Raw genomic sequence first — 15,676 nt, forward strand, 5'->3', positions numbered from 1 at the left:
AAGCTTCAGGGATGGGGCATCCACAACTTCTCTAGGCAACCTGTTCCAGTGCCTCACCACCCTCATAGTGAAGAGTTTCTTCCTTATAGCTAATCTAAATCTACCCTCTTTCAGTTTAAAGCCATTATCCCTTGTCCTATCACTACATGCTCTGTAAAAAGACCATATCCAGCTTTCTTGTAGGCCCCCTTCAGGTACCGGAAGGCTGCTATAAGGTCTCCCCGGAGCCTTCTCTTCTCCAGGCTGAACAACCCCAACTCTCTCAGCCTGTCTTCACAGGAGAGGTGCTCCAGTCCTCTGATCATCTTTGTGGCCCTCCTCTGGACCCGCTCAAGCAGATCCATGTCTTTCTAATGTTGGGGGCCCCAGAGCTGAACGCAGTACTCCAAGTGGAATCTCACTAGAGTGGAGTAGAGAGGGAGAATCACATCCCTCGACCTGCTGGTCACGCTTCTTTTGATGCAGCCCAGGATACGGTTGGCCTTCTGGGCTGCAAGTGCACATTGCCGGATCATGTTGAGCTGCTCATCAACTAACACCCCTGAGGCCTGCTCCTCAGGCCTGCTCTCAATCCATTCTCTGCACAGCATGTATTTGTGCTTGGGATTGCCCCAACCTATGTGCAAGACCTGGCCTTGTTGAACTTCATGAGGTTCATACGGGCTGACCTCTCAAGCCTGTCAAGGTCCCTCTGGATGGCATCCCTTCCCTCCAGTGTGTGGACCGCACCATACAGCTTGGTGTAGTCAGCAAACTTGCTGAGGGTGTGCTCAATCCCACTGTCCATGACGCCAACAAAGATGTTAAACAGCGCTGGTCCCAATACTGACCCCTGAGGAATGCCACTTGTCACTGGTCTCCACTTGGACATCGAGCCGTTGACCACAACTCTTTGAGTGCGACCATCCAGCCAATTCCTTATCCACCAAGTGGTCCATCCGTCAAATCCATTATTATCAGCCTATTATTATTATTATTATCAGCCTCTTAACTTCTAACATCCTGTTTGGCACCTTTAGCAAACCAACTACTTAGCCTTTTCAGACCTTCTCTCTTCAACATTTTATCCAGCAATATTCTTGAGCTCTTATTCTGCAGCATAAAGAATACCTGGCTGAAAAAACTGGCATGAGTCTACTGAATGGATATTCTAAAGGGGAAACTCCTCTTGACTTCAAAGAAAATTTTGGAAAGAGCTCAGCATTGAACTCTTTCTACTCCAGTTAAATTCAGTGGGAATGTGTTTTTGTATTTTATTTACTACCTTCAGTATCAGCATGTATCAAATGTCATTTATCATCTCCAAAATCATCAAGAAAAGATACAGCACGCTGATATGAACTTAATAGTTTAAAATTTAATTCTAAATAATAGTTATAGTAATCTTTTTCACTTTATTCTTCCATTTATTTTATTTTTTTAATAACTTTGTATGCTTTACATCTCATGAACATTAAAAAATAAATGTTTCTTGGGAATCTGCAACAAAACAAAAAAGTCCCATTCTTGTGATGTAATTGTCAAGAAAAAGATCCGTCTACTGAGTTTTGTATTGACAAGGCCTCTACATGTAGAAGAATATGAAGGGCTGGAAATCAGGAATTTCAAAGTCCTTAATGATCAGTTATTTAGTCTTAAATTACATGAAAGACAACGTAAAATCTAAATACCTTGGAAGTTCAGGATGAAAACACAGAATGGGGTAAGAATGGTGGGTAAAGGAGAGAGGAGAAAAAAAAAAGACACAAAACCTTTGCTCCATGCAATTAATATACTTTCTCTATACTGATTTCATTAAGTATCTTTAAATAACTTCATCCTTTTAAAAAAATCAAGAAACAAGAATTCTGCAATATAAAGTTCAGAGCATCTAGCTTCTTTTTTCTCTATTAAAAATACACTTCATATGCAATTTCCAGCAGATCAAAAAAAACTGAATGTAAATTATGATGTATTTTTTGCATATTGTAATTGTCATAATAAATTAATACATTTGCAATATTGTTGACAGCAAATTTTTATAATACTTCTTAAACTAAATAAATTAAATAAAAAATGAAAATAGCCTAAATAGTTATTTAAGGAGAGCCTGCAAATGTGAATTTGTTCGTGGAATATATAATTATGTGGAGATAAAAAGAACATGAAATATAGTATGTCTCAAATCAGTTGCTCTGAGGTGTAGCTAAAAGTTTCAAATAAAACAGACATGCCTTCTCCTCCCAAGAAGCATAATACCATATGCCTCATTTTTTATGCTGTAATTTGAATCAAGAATCAACCATCAAATACAAGAAGTGGTTAAGACAAATATACATAATTGTCATATGGACTGTGGGTTTTGTTGTTATTCTTGAGTTACTTTTAAAATAAATTTGAGAGGTTTCTAGCATATGTTTCAAACATGATAGTATATTGCAAAATCTAAACTAGCAAATTAAAACTGCAAAAGTAAGACACTTGTGTGCACCTCTTGATCCAAGAGCATCCTGCCGTGAGGATCTGAGGGAATCTCAGGCTGTGTGTTTTAGGTCTGGATATTTAGGCATGTAGCATATAAATCATTGCAACCTAGGCACTGAAACAGAAGTCAGCTGTCTAAATTAGAGGACCCAAGCTTTTGTTTGTTATTACACATATTTAGCATGTAGAATTTGTGTTCCTCTCCAGTTATAAAACTGACAATAACGTACACTGTGCTTTCCAATGATAATACACTGAACAATTGTTAATAATTCTGGGTATTGCATCCCATATGACAGCCTAAATCTGTGGCAGAAATCCTACAAGATAACATAGCACACTTTAGCATTCTTTAGATAGATTTACGCCTCCTAGAGTCACAGCCACATCCAGCAGAGCAAGAGACTGGAGTTTTATTTTTTACTTACTTTTGCTTTGCTTGTGGTAGATGTAGGCAGCCCACATCAAACCATATAACTCCTAATATACTCCTCATACACTATACCTTTTAGTACACCTAGTACACCTAGCTAGTGGTACATTAAAACACAAGGGTTTAAGAGGAAGATGTTTATTACTTATGTTTAGCCACTACCCTCTTGCAGAGTAGAGTAGGATCCACTGATTTAAAGTGCAGAAGATGAATATTCACACTGAAGTTGACACTCTGACCTTAAATAATTCTATTTTTTCCAAAATATTGTAAGCCATGCAGTGTAATTGAAAACTGGTTTTGGAATTGTCTCTATTTTACATCATTTAAATATCTACTCCTCTATTCTTTATTATATAAACTTTAAAATCTCTTAAGAATCCAATCATTTTCACTACTATGGAAACCACATCATATAATCCTTTTTCTAAACCTAAACCATATAGGTTATTTACCCTCATTATTTTGATTAGAAAGCTATTAAAGAATGTCACCACTTGATACTTAGCTTTTAAATTTCTACTCTGTATTTAATATATAGATAGACTATAAGCATTTGTTTGTGTATGGCAATATATTCCTTTATTTTAAGCACCTCTTTCCTCTTCTTCCCTCCCTGCCTGCCCAATCCTCCGGGTCTTAACACTAGATATCAAACAAACCAAAGTCATTTTACATTTCATCTCCATTTTCCTGACCATTCCAGTGGTGCAAGACCTAACTTGTCCTAGCTGGAATTCAATTTCTTGAACATGACCAACCAAAATTGAACAAGCCTCAGATACAGTCTTTTGCAATGGCACTAACATTTCCCTGTTTGACTGGAAATACTTGATCTGATATATCCACGGACTTAATTTGATTTTTTTAACAGCTGTACTGTATTGGCAGCTCATAGTCCTCCTATGATTTGTGAGTATTCCAAGGTTCTTCTCTTCTTCAATCACTTCTAACTGATAATGTCACAGTTTCTAGTTTGGGTTATTAGTCTCAAAGTACCTAATCATTCTGTATCCTTGAATTTCATCCGTGTTTTACACCACTTCTTTAGCCATCCAGCTCTTCCCTGCTGTGTCCTTAGGATATTCCTACTGCATTAAAATTCCATTTTAACCTACATGAAAACATAACATTAAGTCTGTAGAATGAGACCAATGTCAGTTGTTCTCAGACCATCTCTCCTTCCAGCCAGAAGGTTCCTGCTAAGCCAGAGGACAACCATCAGCAGCAGATGAACAGCCAGCCTTCCTCCCTGCTCCTCAGCCTGAGCTTTTTACAAAACAGAACACAAAGTACATTACAAATTCCAGTCAAGTGCTATGAGTCACCATCAGTAGCAATCTCGATCACTGTGGAAATCTCCCTAATACTGCAACACCTACTGCCACCTCCATTCTAGGTAGATCCTAGCACATCTTACAGTTCTGATATAAATTCATGTCTTTAACAAATTCCCATGTAGCTATAGCTCCTACTTAGTAAAATTAATCAGACCTTTAATATTAATCAGACCTATTAATAAAAACAGTATACACTGGGGTAATGCTAAGAGAATGAAGCAGAACTAGGATCCCCTTGTATGAAACATAAGACTATTTCTGAAGCAAACAAGATTAAGAAATTAAGAAAATGGAATAAGATGAAGATACTGCAACAGGAATGTGGTATCCCATTGACTAGTCGGGTGTTCGATAATTTTTTTATGCAATACAGACTAGTCTAAATAAGAGTACTTCTCTTACTGAAGAGTGAAAACAGATGCTAGTAAATTCTAATACATAGCAGAAAATTCTATTTACTTTCTATCTAGCCATTAGCCCAATTACCTTTTGCTTTTCACCTCTTCTTTTCAATAACTTTGCTCCTCAAGCAACCTTATGTTTTAAGGTCAAATACAGTTGTAAAAATACTACAAAATTGTTGGCTAAATGAAACAGGAAAATTAAAGGAAAACAAGACTAAGACATCCCACTACTCACTCTAGGACCTATTATGTTGCCTCTGATACAGCTCCAAATCGTTAAACCTGGATCTTTACAAATTAGTCAGCACCGTATATAACCAAATTCTTATATATTTGGGCATTTCTAGACAAAATTGAATTATTTTAGTTTTACAAGAGCCCTGGTAGCAACACTCTAATAACACCTATATTTTACTTTGTGTTCAAAGAAAAATCCTGAAAAACTCCTGAAAAGATTTCAGCAAGAAATCAACTCCTTATTTTCACTAGCCTTGAAAGCACTAAATTATTTCTGGGAAACTGTTCTTGCACCTTAAACCCCTTCCCCTATTTTACTTCTTGGTGTACCCACATAAATGTGATTACAGTGGTGCCCCCGTAACTGTCTTGCATCCACTGGTCAGAACAAAAAACCCACTTTTTACACCCATCACTTGAGCTACTATGGTTTCTAGATCACACAGAGAGGAACACATTTTTTCTTGAACAGGATTGGTACAGAATGCACACAAGCATAAGGAAAAGCTTTATGGATTGTTTAAGCATCCACATGAGAAAAATGGAAATTTGAACAGATTCATGTAAAGTAAAAAAATTTATTAAAATCATCTAATAAAAATCACAGTGAGGTAATGCAGAAGCAAATGTTAAAACATTAACAGTGACCAACTCTGGTCTTAATTAGTGTCAATGGGCTCAGCAGACTGTGCAGCTTACAATCACATCAGTGTGCACACAGAGGATAAGCAGCAAATTCTCATGTTTGCTGTTTACTGAGAAAGACATCTTTCTGTATCGTTGGAAGAAGAAAAATCGTGATGAAAATGAAAGAAGAGCATTGCAAAAATGAAGCAAAAGTTACAGGCATCCATTACAATAAAGAAACCTTTTTTTTTTTTTGATCTACAATTTTCTGGGAAGATATTATTGCTTGTCTTTGACTTCAAACCCTCTCTGTTGCAAAAGCCCTTGAACCTTTCAGATGCTTTGCCTGATAGGGGGCAGAGACTGACGCAATGAAGTGGTATATCAAGGTATTTTGAAGGAATTTTTAAAAAATGTTCACATCTTTTCAAAGAAAATGATGCACCAAAATGTAGCAAGGGCACATGAAGAGGATTATAGTGCCTAATACATAAAAGTTCTTTCATTCTATTTTATTTCTTTTTACAGTAAGAAAACATTTTTCCACTTTTACAGAAACAACTGAAGGAATTATGTTTGGTTTTTTCCCCAAAATTCAAAGCTGGATAGACACTATTCTCAGGGAATTGTGATAGCTGGAAGCTGTATGGAGCTTACCTATACAAAGCTCTGTGCTCACAACAGTATTGCTTTCGATATTCCGTATATGTAGCTTTCGAGATATCAAGCCCAGATCATCATAAGCAAAATTACAATCCTGCCAGCTTTCATGGCACTCAGAACATTCTATTTTTCATGATCTCCCCACCTCTGAAGTTACATTGCTACCTAATAATAAAATTTCACTTCCAGATGGTGGAGAAAAATGGAAGGTGTACCCCCAGTATACCTGAAAGGTGTAGAAAACAAGACAGATGCAATTAACAAGAAGTGCATTTTTTTAAGTCATGATTTTTAAACCAATTTTGTTCTAGGCTTGGCTCATGTTTTTTAATGTTTGAAGCACCGACTGATTACTGGAGTTAGACTTGGAATGAAAGACAGTTCAGACACAATATGCCCCAACAATAAGCGCGTTGTTATAGTAAAGGCAATGTCATGCTCAGAATTATTTCCTTCTTTGAGTACTTCATATTGACATCTTCCTCCAATGTCCTTCCAGATTTATGCAGCCTCTCTTAAAAGCCACTGGTAGCTTTCCCTTTCCTTCATTTTTTTCCTTCCAAAGCCATGATTAGGACAGTCACGGCCTATGGTCTTCACTTGGCCACTTGCCCACATGCCTCCTCATCTAACTTCCTCTCCCCCTCCCCACTACCTCCAGCCACTCTCCATACCTGTTCATAGCTGACAGACAGGAGGGTGAGCAACCACATTCACTCATCCCTCCACGAGAATCCCATCGGTACTCAGAGCACCCCAGGCCAAAAGGAGGGTACAGCTGCTCCAGAGGAGTTGAGGGCTCTGCCTCCACACCCTTACAGCTGTAGTGACCCTCCACCCGACAGCAGATGGGTCCACCACACTCGTTTGAGAAATACAAACTCCAGGGAGCAAGGCCTGTGGCCGATACTGTGGCCTCACCAAAATATGTGTCACCCTTTTCACACAGTGGATTATAACAGGTGGGGGGGACCACAGATGAGTGGATTTCTTTAACACTGCCTCATCCCTGCCGCCAGCACCACTACAGATGCCCACCTGTGTGTGCACTACCAGTCAGATGGTTTAAAACCACCCGTGTTCTGAAATATTGACCAAGAAAGGCCCAGCGGCGTGGGGGGGATGAGAGAGAGGCCCCACTCCTCCGTGCACGCCCTTACACTCGGCGGTGGCCAGCGGGAGGGCCGTCGGGGCGGGCAGGGAGGAGGGCGAGGGCCGGGCGCAGGCAGGGCGCAGCAGGGCCGCAGGGTACGGGCGTGAGGGGCGTGAGGGCGGCGGAGAGGGGGCCAGGCAGCGGCGGCCAGGGGGCGGCGGCGACGAGGGGGCGGCGGAGGAGGCCCCCGCGCCCGGCGGGCCCGGCCTCCCCCTGGCGGCGGCCGCGCCTCGCAGGGCCGGCACCATCCCATCCCTTCACCCCCGCCCGGCGATACCTGCCCGGGGTGCGGAGCCGCAGGCGGCGGCGCGGCCGGCTCCCCGATCCACAGCTGCTCCTTGAGGAGGTGCTGGTAGCTGAGGCAGTGCTTCAGCGCCGACGGCACCGTGCCCATGGCGCGGCGGCGGGGCGCTCGCCGGGCGCCCGGCAGCCAGCCGCAAAGTCGGCGCAGCCTCCCGGCCCGCGGGAGCCCCGCCGGCCCCGCGCCCGCCGCAGCCACTGGCTGCAGCCCGGCCCCGAGCAGCGCCTGTGATTGGCGGAGCGCGGGAGCCCGCCGGGCCGGCATCCCTGCCGCGCCCCCTCCCGCGGCTGCTGCGGCAACCGCCGCCTCAGCCCGCCGACCCGCCAGCCGCCGCCGCGCCCCGGAGGCCGCGGCGGGCCCCGGCGGGCCCCGGCGGCGGGGGCGGCCCGCCCGGAGACGGCCGCGGGGCTGCCACCTCTCCTCACCTCCCCTCCTCACCTTCCCGGGCGCTGAGGGCGCCCGGCAGAGGAGCCCCGGCGCTGGCTGTCCGCCTTCGGTGCGGGCTTGGCCAGCGCCACAGCAGCCTGCCACTGCGGGGCGGGGGTGGGGGAGAGAGCCCTGAGGAGACTCGGGGACCCGGCGGGCCCAGAGCTCGGGGCGGCGGAGGGGGAGGCACGATCGTGGGGACAGCCAGCCGTCCTGCCCCGCATCCCTCCTGACACTCCGCACACCCGGGGGAAATGGGGCCCAGCCTGGGCTTTAAGTGCTTTTGGCAGAAGGCTTGTGGGGAAGGAGAGGAGCAAGGAGAAGAGACAGGGCTGCTTCGACACCGGGACCGCTTGCCCTGCTTGGGATTCTGGGGCTGCGCAGATGATGCAGAATAAAACCTGTGCTCAGCCGTTCAGGTGGCAGCTGGTCTTTGACAAGAGGCTTTATGCATGCGCTTGCATTACGCTTTTCATTTGGGTAGCAGAAACTTAGAACATAGCAAATGGAATACTTTTCAGGTTTTAACAGCTCTCTCAGAAGCAGCAGGTTATATTTTGTCATCTTCAGCATTCAGCGTGTCAGCCAACTTTCCAAACTACTCTCAAGCGAAATACCGTATGCACTGGAAATGGTTTCTGGATCATTCCTTTTCTGGGGTATCGGGGACTTTTTGTTAAATTCACTAACCTTTCCCTCGGCCATTTTCTGCAAAAGATTATCAGGTTTACAGCCAAGTCTCTGTTTCGGTCATTCACGGATAGACATGATGCCCTCAAAGCACCATCTTTTTCTTTTGCTGTTTTGCATTTCAAGCTCGCTGTTCTGTGCATTCAAAATCTTCCCTCTGAGTGCTATTGTAAACCAAAACTGGAGGATGATTGATTGGCTGGGAAATTTTTGTTTTTCAAGGATAATGACAGCTTTTCAGAAATAAAATATTTAAAATACAATTTTAAAATGTATTTTAAATTATCACTGGCAGGCATCTCTGCAATTTCAAATCTGGCCACAGAAAAGTGCCAGGGGGTTTCTCTACTGACTGCAATCTGAGGCAGTTAGTATCTTTTCTGCCTTCTTCCAGTAAAATATTTGTGAATTCAGAATTCTTATGTTTTCACAGTTCAAAATTCCACTAAGTTTCCATTAAATGCTGACTCTCGGTACTTGCTTTGGTCTTGCTACCTGCAAAGCTAGGGTTAAAATATACAAAGACTGGCCATAAAAGCAAGCCTGTCTCTTTTGTCTCCCAGTGAGAGACAGTTTATCTATGATTTGGTACATGTGGAGAGAAAAGCACTTTATTGAGGTAAATAATTTCGTTTTGCACTTTTTTATACATTTCATAGTAAGTTGGAAATAGGGTGAAAAATGCAATTGTGAGGAAGTTAGAGTATGTCTGTCTATAAAGTATACCTCTCCTACCTACCTGACCTGTTCTCAAGTTATTCCAATACTCGAGTCAAACTTCATATTGGCCTTTAATCACCTTTCTTACAAATATCTCTGAAATCAGGTTCATGATAACCCTCTGCAGGTAACTTAGACGTCAAACTGCTATCTTCTTCTCGTTAAATCCCTTCTAATAGCGTTGTTTCTTTGTCTGTTTCTGTTGTTATAACCATAAAAACATAATGCCAGAATTGAATGCCATTTTTGTGGGGCTTAAAGCTTCAGTGTGGTCTTCCAGGCTAAGTAAGTCCACTGTGAACGTTTTCTGACACAAATCTGCTTTAAGACTCAGAGTGCCACCAAATATGCTGAAAAGGAGCATCTTTATCTGAAATCCCAGTGTTGTTGGGCAGAGAAGGAAAATATATCAGTGATACATTATAAAGTAATCCCAAATAAATGGGGTTCTCATGCAACAGTTTCTCATTGTTTTTTCTGTTGTACCTCTCATTCTCCTTGAAATCAGAATTTGTTTTTCACCCTTGCCAGTTTAGCACTGAATTTTTCAACAGGTGCTTCTAATTCTGTGTAAGCAGTTGCTTCAAAATTAAGAGACATATAAATAAAACACATTCATCTGCAACTCCCATGTTTCTTGGGAGAAGGACGTGATAAGTTATCTATCAAAAAAGCACTGTGTGTTAAAAGCTTTAGAGCTAAACCAAACTGTTATTCCTAAACAAGAGTCATGTGGGACAGCACAGTGTGAAAGTAGCTCCAAGAAGAGTGCGTCTTAGGCAGGCATAATCATGCTGATACTGCTCTTTGCTTGCAGGGGCTAAAAAACTCGCTCCAGTCCACTTGGTCAGCTAACATGACGGTAGGTATGGTACAATCTGCTGTTTAACCTTGTCTACTTTCAGTGGTAGTACCAGTGTATTTACTGATTGAAATGCTTGCAAAATCATATAAAGAATAATGGAGACTTCTGGCAGATCTTTCTGTAACAGCACATGGGCCTCTCATGGTCTGGACCTTTGTATGCCCTGCGCTGTTCCTTATTTTGATTCTGCATATTTTTTGTTCAACAATGGCATTTTGGAACAACTTCAGTTTACTAGAACACATGGAAGGACTCAGATATGTTTAGTGGTACATCAGGATAGTGAATAGAAATTGCACGTGGCTGGCTTTTGGCTTTCCATCGGTCTCTTAAAACTATTTAGCATTCTGATACCCCTCTGAATCTATCATTGTCATTGGCTCACACTGTATTCTGGTCAAAGGCTTTAAAACGTTTATCAAAAGGAATGCTTTTCACTAAAATAAATAACCTCTCATAAAAGTCATGCCACCAAACCTACCAGATGGGGAGAACAGGCAAATTTGTGTAATATGCAGAGAAACTTCAAATATTACCACAAGAGATGTTTCTGTACTCCTTATTGTTCCCATGCAATTACACAGGTAGTTGGCAGTCAGATCATTAGGAGTGGAAACATCAAGCTGTTGGATTTCTTGCAGTGTGACACAAAACCTTGGCCAAGAAAGGCATGGTAAAAATAGGTTGATCGTTTACAAGCATCTAAAAGAAAATAAGAAAGTTGTTCAAAGAGTGATTTGATGACAGCAAGAAGGACAGAATCAGGAGCAAGGGAGCTATTCATACTGCTGATAATCATAAGTGCCAAACTGGCAAGCGGCCAAGGTGCCTACTTAGGCAGGGGTCAAAGACACATATGGTGAGTCTCAAACAACAAATAAGCCATAGAATTCTGGCAGGCATTGCAGGAATAATATGCTCCAGCCCTGACCAAGAAGATGAGGGCTCAAGAAAAAACAATGGGGCTACCAATAGTGGATCATACCTCAGGGAAAGCAAAGCTTTCATCATTTCAATTTTATTGGAGAAAAATGCAGAAAACTTCTCACATATGGTAGGTCTGGTTGATCTAAATTGATGGGAAGTGTAACACAATGTTAAAAAAGATTCTTTACAGTTGTGGCAGTAAATCAGTGTTCCATTAGCAGCGACATCATTCAGAGACGGCATTCTTCAGAGAGTTAGTAATAGATTTACTTTGCCAAAGTAAGACTACACCCCAGGTGATAGACACCTGGCATTTGAAACAGACACAATCAAGAAGAAAGTCCAAGATACATCTTGCCAGATGTTGGATCCTGTTCTTTACTATTCTCTCACTAATTCAGTCAGATGGCAGGGTTTTTTGCCAACCAGATCACAATGTAAAACACACAAACAAAAAAATTGAAACATTTTCATTTTATTCTCATACTACTAGACAGTATTAAATAGGAAAAGAAGGAAATTCTCTGAGCTTAGACCTAAGTTTCATAATCACAACAGTTATACACCTATACACAGAGTTATAAAATAAAGGGATGTACCATAAGCTATGTTATTTTATATTATATTTATAAAGGGCACTGCCTTTTACACTGATAAGAATGGTACTCTGCAGCCATTTGGGTGATCTCCAAAGTGCCAGCGCTACACAGCTACATATAATTGTTATGAGGCATATCAAAGACAGCAGAGAATTATAGCAGGAAGTGCTTATTTATGGATAACATTTTCTATCTGAGGTATTTTCATAACTGACAGAAATGCTGATGAACCAAATGTGTCCCTTGTCTGACTCCATCGTTTCGACTGAAAGTTTTTCATCTCAGTGACCTGACCTACCACTTGGCATTATCAGGAGAAACAATGAGCCAATTCCTGAATGTATTTTCAAGGTGCTATTGTAATATTTAAGAAAATATTTCCTTTTAAGAGCAAGTATTTTGCCTACTGTTCCCCAGACTACATTGCCATCTCTGTTTTTCACATAAATGCAGTTAGTATCTCCCTCTCCTCTCCGCCCAGCCTTTTCTGCCGATAAATACTGATGTGATTTCTTATATGTATTATAAGGTGCAATATGCAGTAACCTCTGATTTCCTTCCTCCCTTTATGTTACTAAGAGCCAACAAAACAGTACTGATTGTCAGTGGGGCCAGTTTTCTTGCTCTTCCAGCAAGGGACCCCTTTACATCACTTAGTACAAAGAGAAACTACAAATCATCCTTAGGAAATATTTACTGAATAAGGAGATGCTGGGACAATTTTTATGCTATATCCGTTTCTTCTCAAGTACAGAGCATTTATCACAGTTTAGCCAAAACAGCACAAAATAACCACCTGGCAAGCGTACCTGTGCTGCGTTCTGGGGATAGTGCTTTCCAAACAGGAAAAAAGAGTTAAATACTTGCACCTTTTCTGTGTTCTCTTAGGGAGCAATTCTTCTGATTTATTTTAACCAAGTCTTTTAGGATCAAATGAACCATATTCTAATGTATGCCTTTGTCTCCCCACTGACCGTAGAGAGCCTAGGGTAACTACTCAGATGTAGATAGCTGCATTAGCTACATTTACTCGAATGAGTCCCACTCCAGCTAACATTATTAAGTCCATTACATTGTGACTTCATTCGACTCTATACCTGATTTCTACTTGTGCAGACAAGGAAAGTCTTAAACCAGTATACTCAGCAAACTTGTTGCTGGCTTCAGAGAAAGGGTCACCAAGGAAGCTAGAATTGGACTGAAAGGGAAGGTACAAATGAAATGCGATCTACAAATATCAATATATAATCTCATACGCTCCAGAAAATTTTTATCTGTTAAAGGTTACATGGTAATAGCTTTGAGGCAGGTGTGTCCCTCCAGCAGAGGAGGATGCAGTTTCAGCATTAAGGGGAGGGAAGAAGATGGAGTAGAACTGGAGTGTTTCTGGGAAGCCCAGATAGTCCAAGAAACTGTATTTGGGCAATGAAATCACAAGAAAAATAGAGACTGATTAGTTGCTAGCTTGCTTGTTGGTGATTTTATTACAAACCCTAGGATCTAATATCATAATGTCTAATATATCTAATATGCAATTTCTCTATTTCAAACTTTTCCAGTAAGTGAAAATGGATTAGGCATTATCTAATAAAGCACAAATATATGTAGACGAAATGAATCCAAAAGTTAGATTTCTCTGTTCTTTTTGGTTTTATTCTTCTAATTACTAAGTTAATGTACAAAAAATATTTCATGGGCATACCAGGAATAAGTGTTTGAATTTTTTTAAGCATTTGCCATATAACTGTCCTTTAAAAATGCCTTGGGGTACTCAACTGCTATGTCTCTGGCATTAAATTGTTCCAGAGCAACAGTAACAGTTTAATTTCTAGTATAGTGACCTGTCTGTCACTATAATTTTTCTATTTCTTCTGTCACCAATATTACTCAACCTAGGACCAAAAATAAATGGAGAAGTCTTCTGGTGCAGTATAAACTTGCCTAATTTGGCAACCAAACACTAAAAAAGGCAGAGGTATTACTGAAGAGACAAAGCAAAGTTTATATTTGCACATAAAGGATGTGCTTGCCAAGGTAGTCTGCTCATGTTTAATATGGCAGTTTGATGTTTTTCAGTTTACTTCATATCATTTTGCCTAAACAATGCATAATTAAAATGCATATCCACAATAACTGAATGCAGTTGTTAAATTATCAACATAGCAAAAACTTTTGGACAAAATACTACTAAATAATAAAAAATAGATTGAAATAGTGTGTAATGTGGAATAAAAACAAGTATCACATGCACCATAATACAAAGTAATCTGAGATCATCAAGTAAATGTGTGCATCATTTATTTCTTCCATTTATGTTTGTATTTAACTTCAGAGTCAGATTGCAGTTTTCAGCTGAGTCCTGTGATCTAAAATCCTCTTTGGTAGCATGCATAAATTAGGACAAAGGATTGTGTTTTTTGGCTTCAATAGCAAAGACTGAACCAAGCAATGAACAGTGTAACTCTAGAGGAAAGGCTGACATAGGAAATACTGGAATGGTATTGACATTCAGAGATTCCCTTTTCAACATAATGGTAGCAATATCACGATAAAGTAAAACACTTGGAAAAACTAAGTTTTTTACATCTACTTTCTCTAGCTTCATCACTAATACAAGATGTAATCACATAAAAATTAATGTGCACTACTTCATGTTACAGTAACAATAATAAACACTTCCTTGAGTCCACAGCATCTCAAACAAAAATATATCTGTATGCTTATCTGGGGGAAAAAACACAATACCTTTAAATGAAAATACTGATGCCATATTGTGAAGCAGAACACGTTATTGTTGTTACCTTTAGGGACCCACAGTGTTGCCTAAGCAAAATTCTGTGAGAGAGGACAATATTCTTCTTTTTCATAACAAGAATGTCATTTGCAGTATCAACCATTCCACTCTACCCTTAATGATTTCTTTTGTCAATTTAAAGCACAATTCACCTCCAAAGCAGATGTTTGTATACCAGGACAAGAAGGGGTTTGTTTCACGCAGTAGATCTGAGGGTTTTAAGGTCTATGTGTCAGCTCATAGAATTATGGGACAACACAAGAATTAGCAATTTTCTTAAGAAAATTAGTAATTTTCTCATATTTCTGATTGCAGAGAATGGCTTTGAAATGTGACAGTGTGGGCCTAGGACAACAGGATACTGGTTTTGGCTGGGATGGGGTTAATTTTTTTCATAGCAGCTGGTATGATGCTGTGTTTTGGATTTGTGATGAAAACAGTGTTGATAACACAGCCGTGTTTTAGCTATTGCTGAACAGCATCAAGGCCTTCTCTGTTTCTCACCATGTCCTCCCAGCAAGTAGCTGGGGGGGGGGGCAAGAAGCTGGGAGGGGAGACAGCTGGGACAGCTGACCCCAACTGACCAAAAGGATATTCCATACCGTATGCCGTCATGCTCAGCAATAGAAGCTGGGGGAAAGAAGGAGGAAAGGGGAGGACGTTCAGTGTCACGGTGCTTGCCTTCCCAAGTAACAGTTACATGTGATGGAGCCCTGCTTTCCTGGAAATGGCTAACCGCCTGCCTGCCCATGGGAAGTAGTGAGGTAATTCCTTATTTCGCTTTGCTTGTGCGCACAGCTTGGCTTTACCTATTAAACTGTCTTTATCCCAACCCACGAGTCTTCTCCCTTTTACCCTGGTGATTCTCTCCCCCATCCCACTGGGGGGGAGTGAGTGAGCAGCTGGGTGGGGCTGAGCTGCCTACCAGGGTTAACCCACAGCAAACAGCTACAACAGCCTGTCTGCATGAGACTGCAGAGAATTAAAATAGGTATGGACAGCATTAGTCAAACCTCCTACTTTAGGCATTTAAA

General features: G+C 41.2%; 1 protein-coding gene across 2 annotated transcripts in view; it reads right to left on the reverse strand.

The window, feature by feature from the left end:
- Window positions 1-7,814, reverse strand: part of HMGCLL1 (3-hydroxy-3-methylglutaryl-CoA lyase like 1) — an 84,674-nt gene extending 76,860 nt beyond the window's left edge. The window contains exon 1 of one of the 2 annotated variants that reach the window (XM_075498095.1): window positions 7,598-7,814. In XM_075498095.1, the coding sequence (XP_075354210.1) occupies window positions 7,598-7,714 (117 nt within the window). In that variant the 5' untranslated portion in view covers window positions 7,715-7,814. The remainder of the gene's footprint in view (window positions 1-7,597) is intronic. The other variant, XM_075498096.1, reaches the window with a different exon arrangement.
- Window positions 7,815-15,676: the final 7,862 nt, after the last annotated feature.

This window comes from Mycteria americana, chromosome 3 (genome assembly GCF_035582795.1).
Source record: "Mycteria americana isolate JAX WOST 10 ecotype Jacksonville Zoo and Gardens chromosome 3, USCA_MyAme_1.0, whole genome shotgun sequence".
Classification (NCBI taxonomy): domain Eukaryota; kingdom Metazoa; phylum Chordata; class Aves; order Ciconiiformes; family Ciconiidae; genus Mycteria; species Mycteria americana.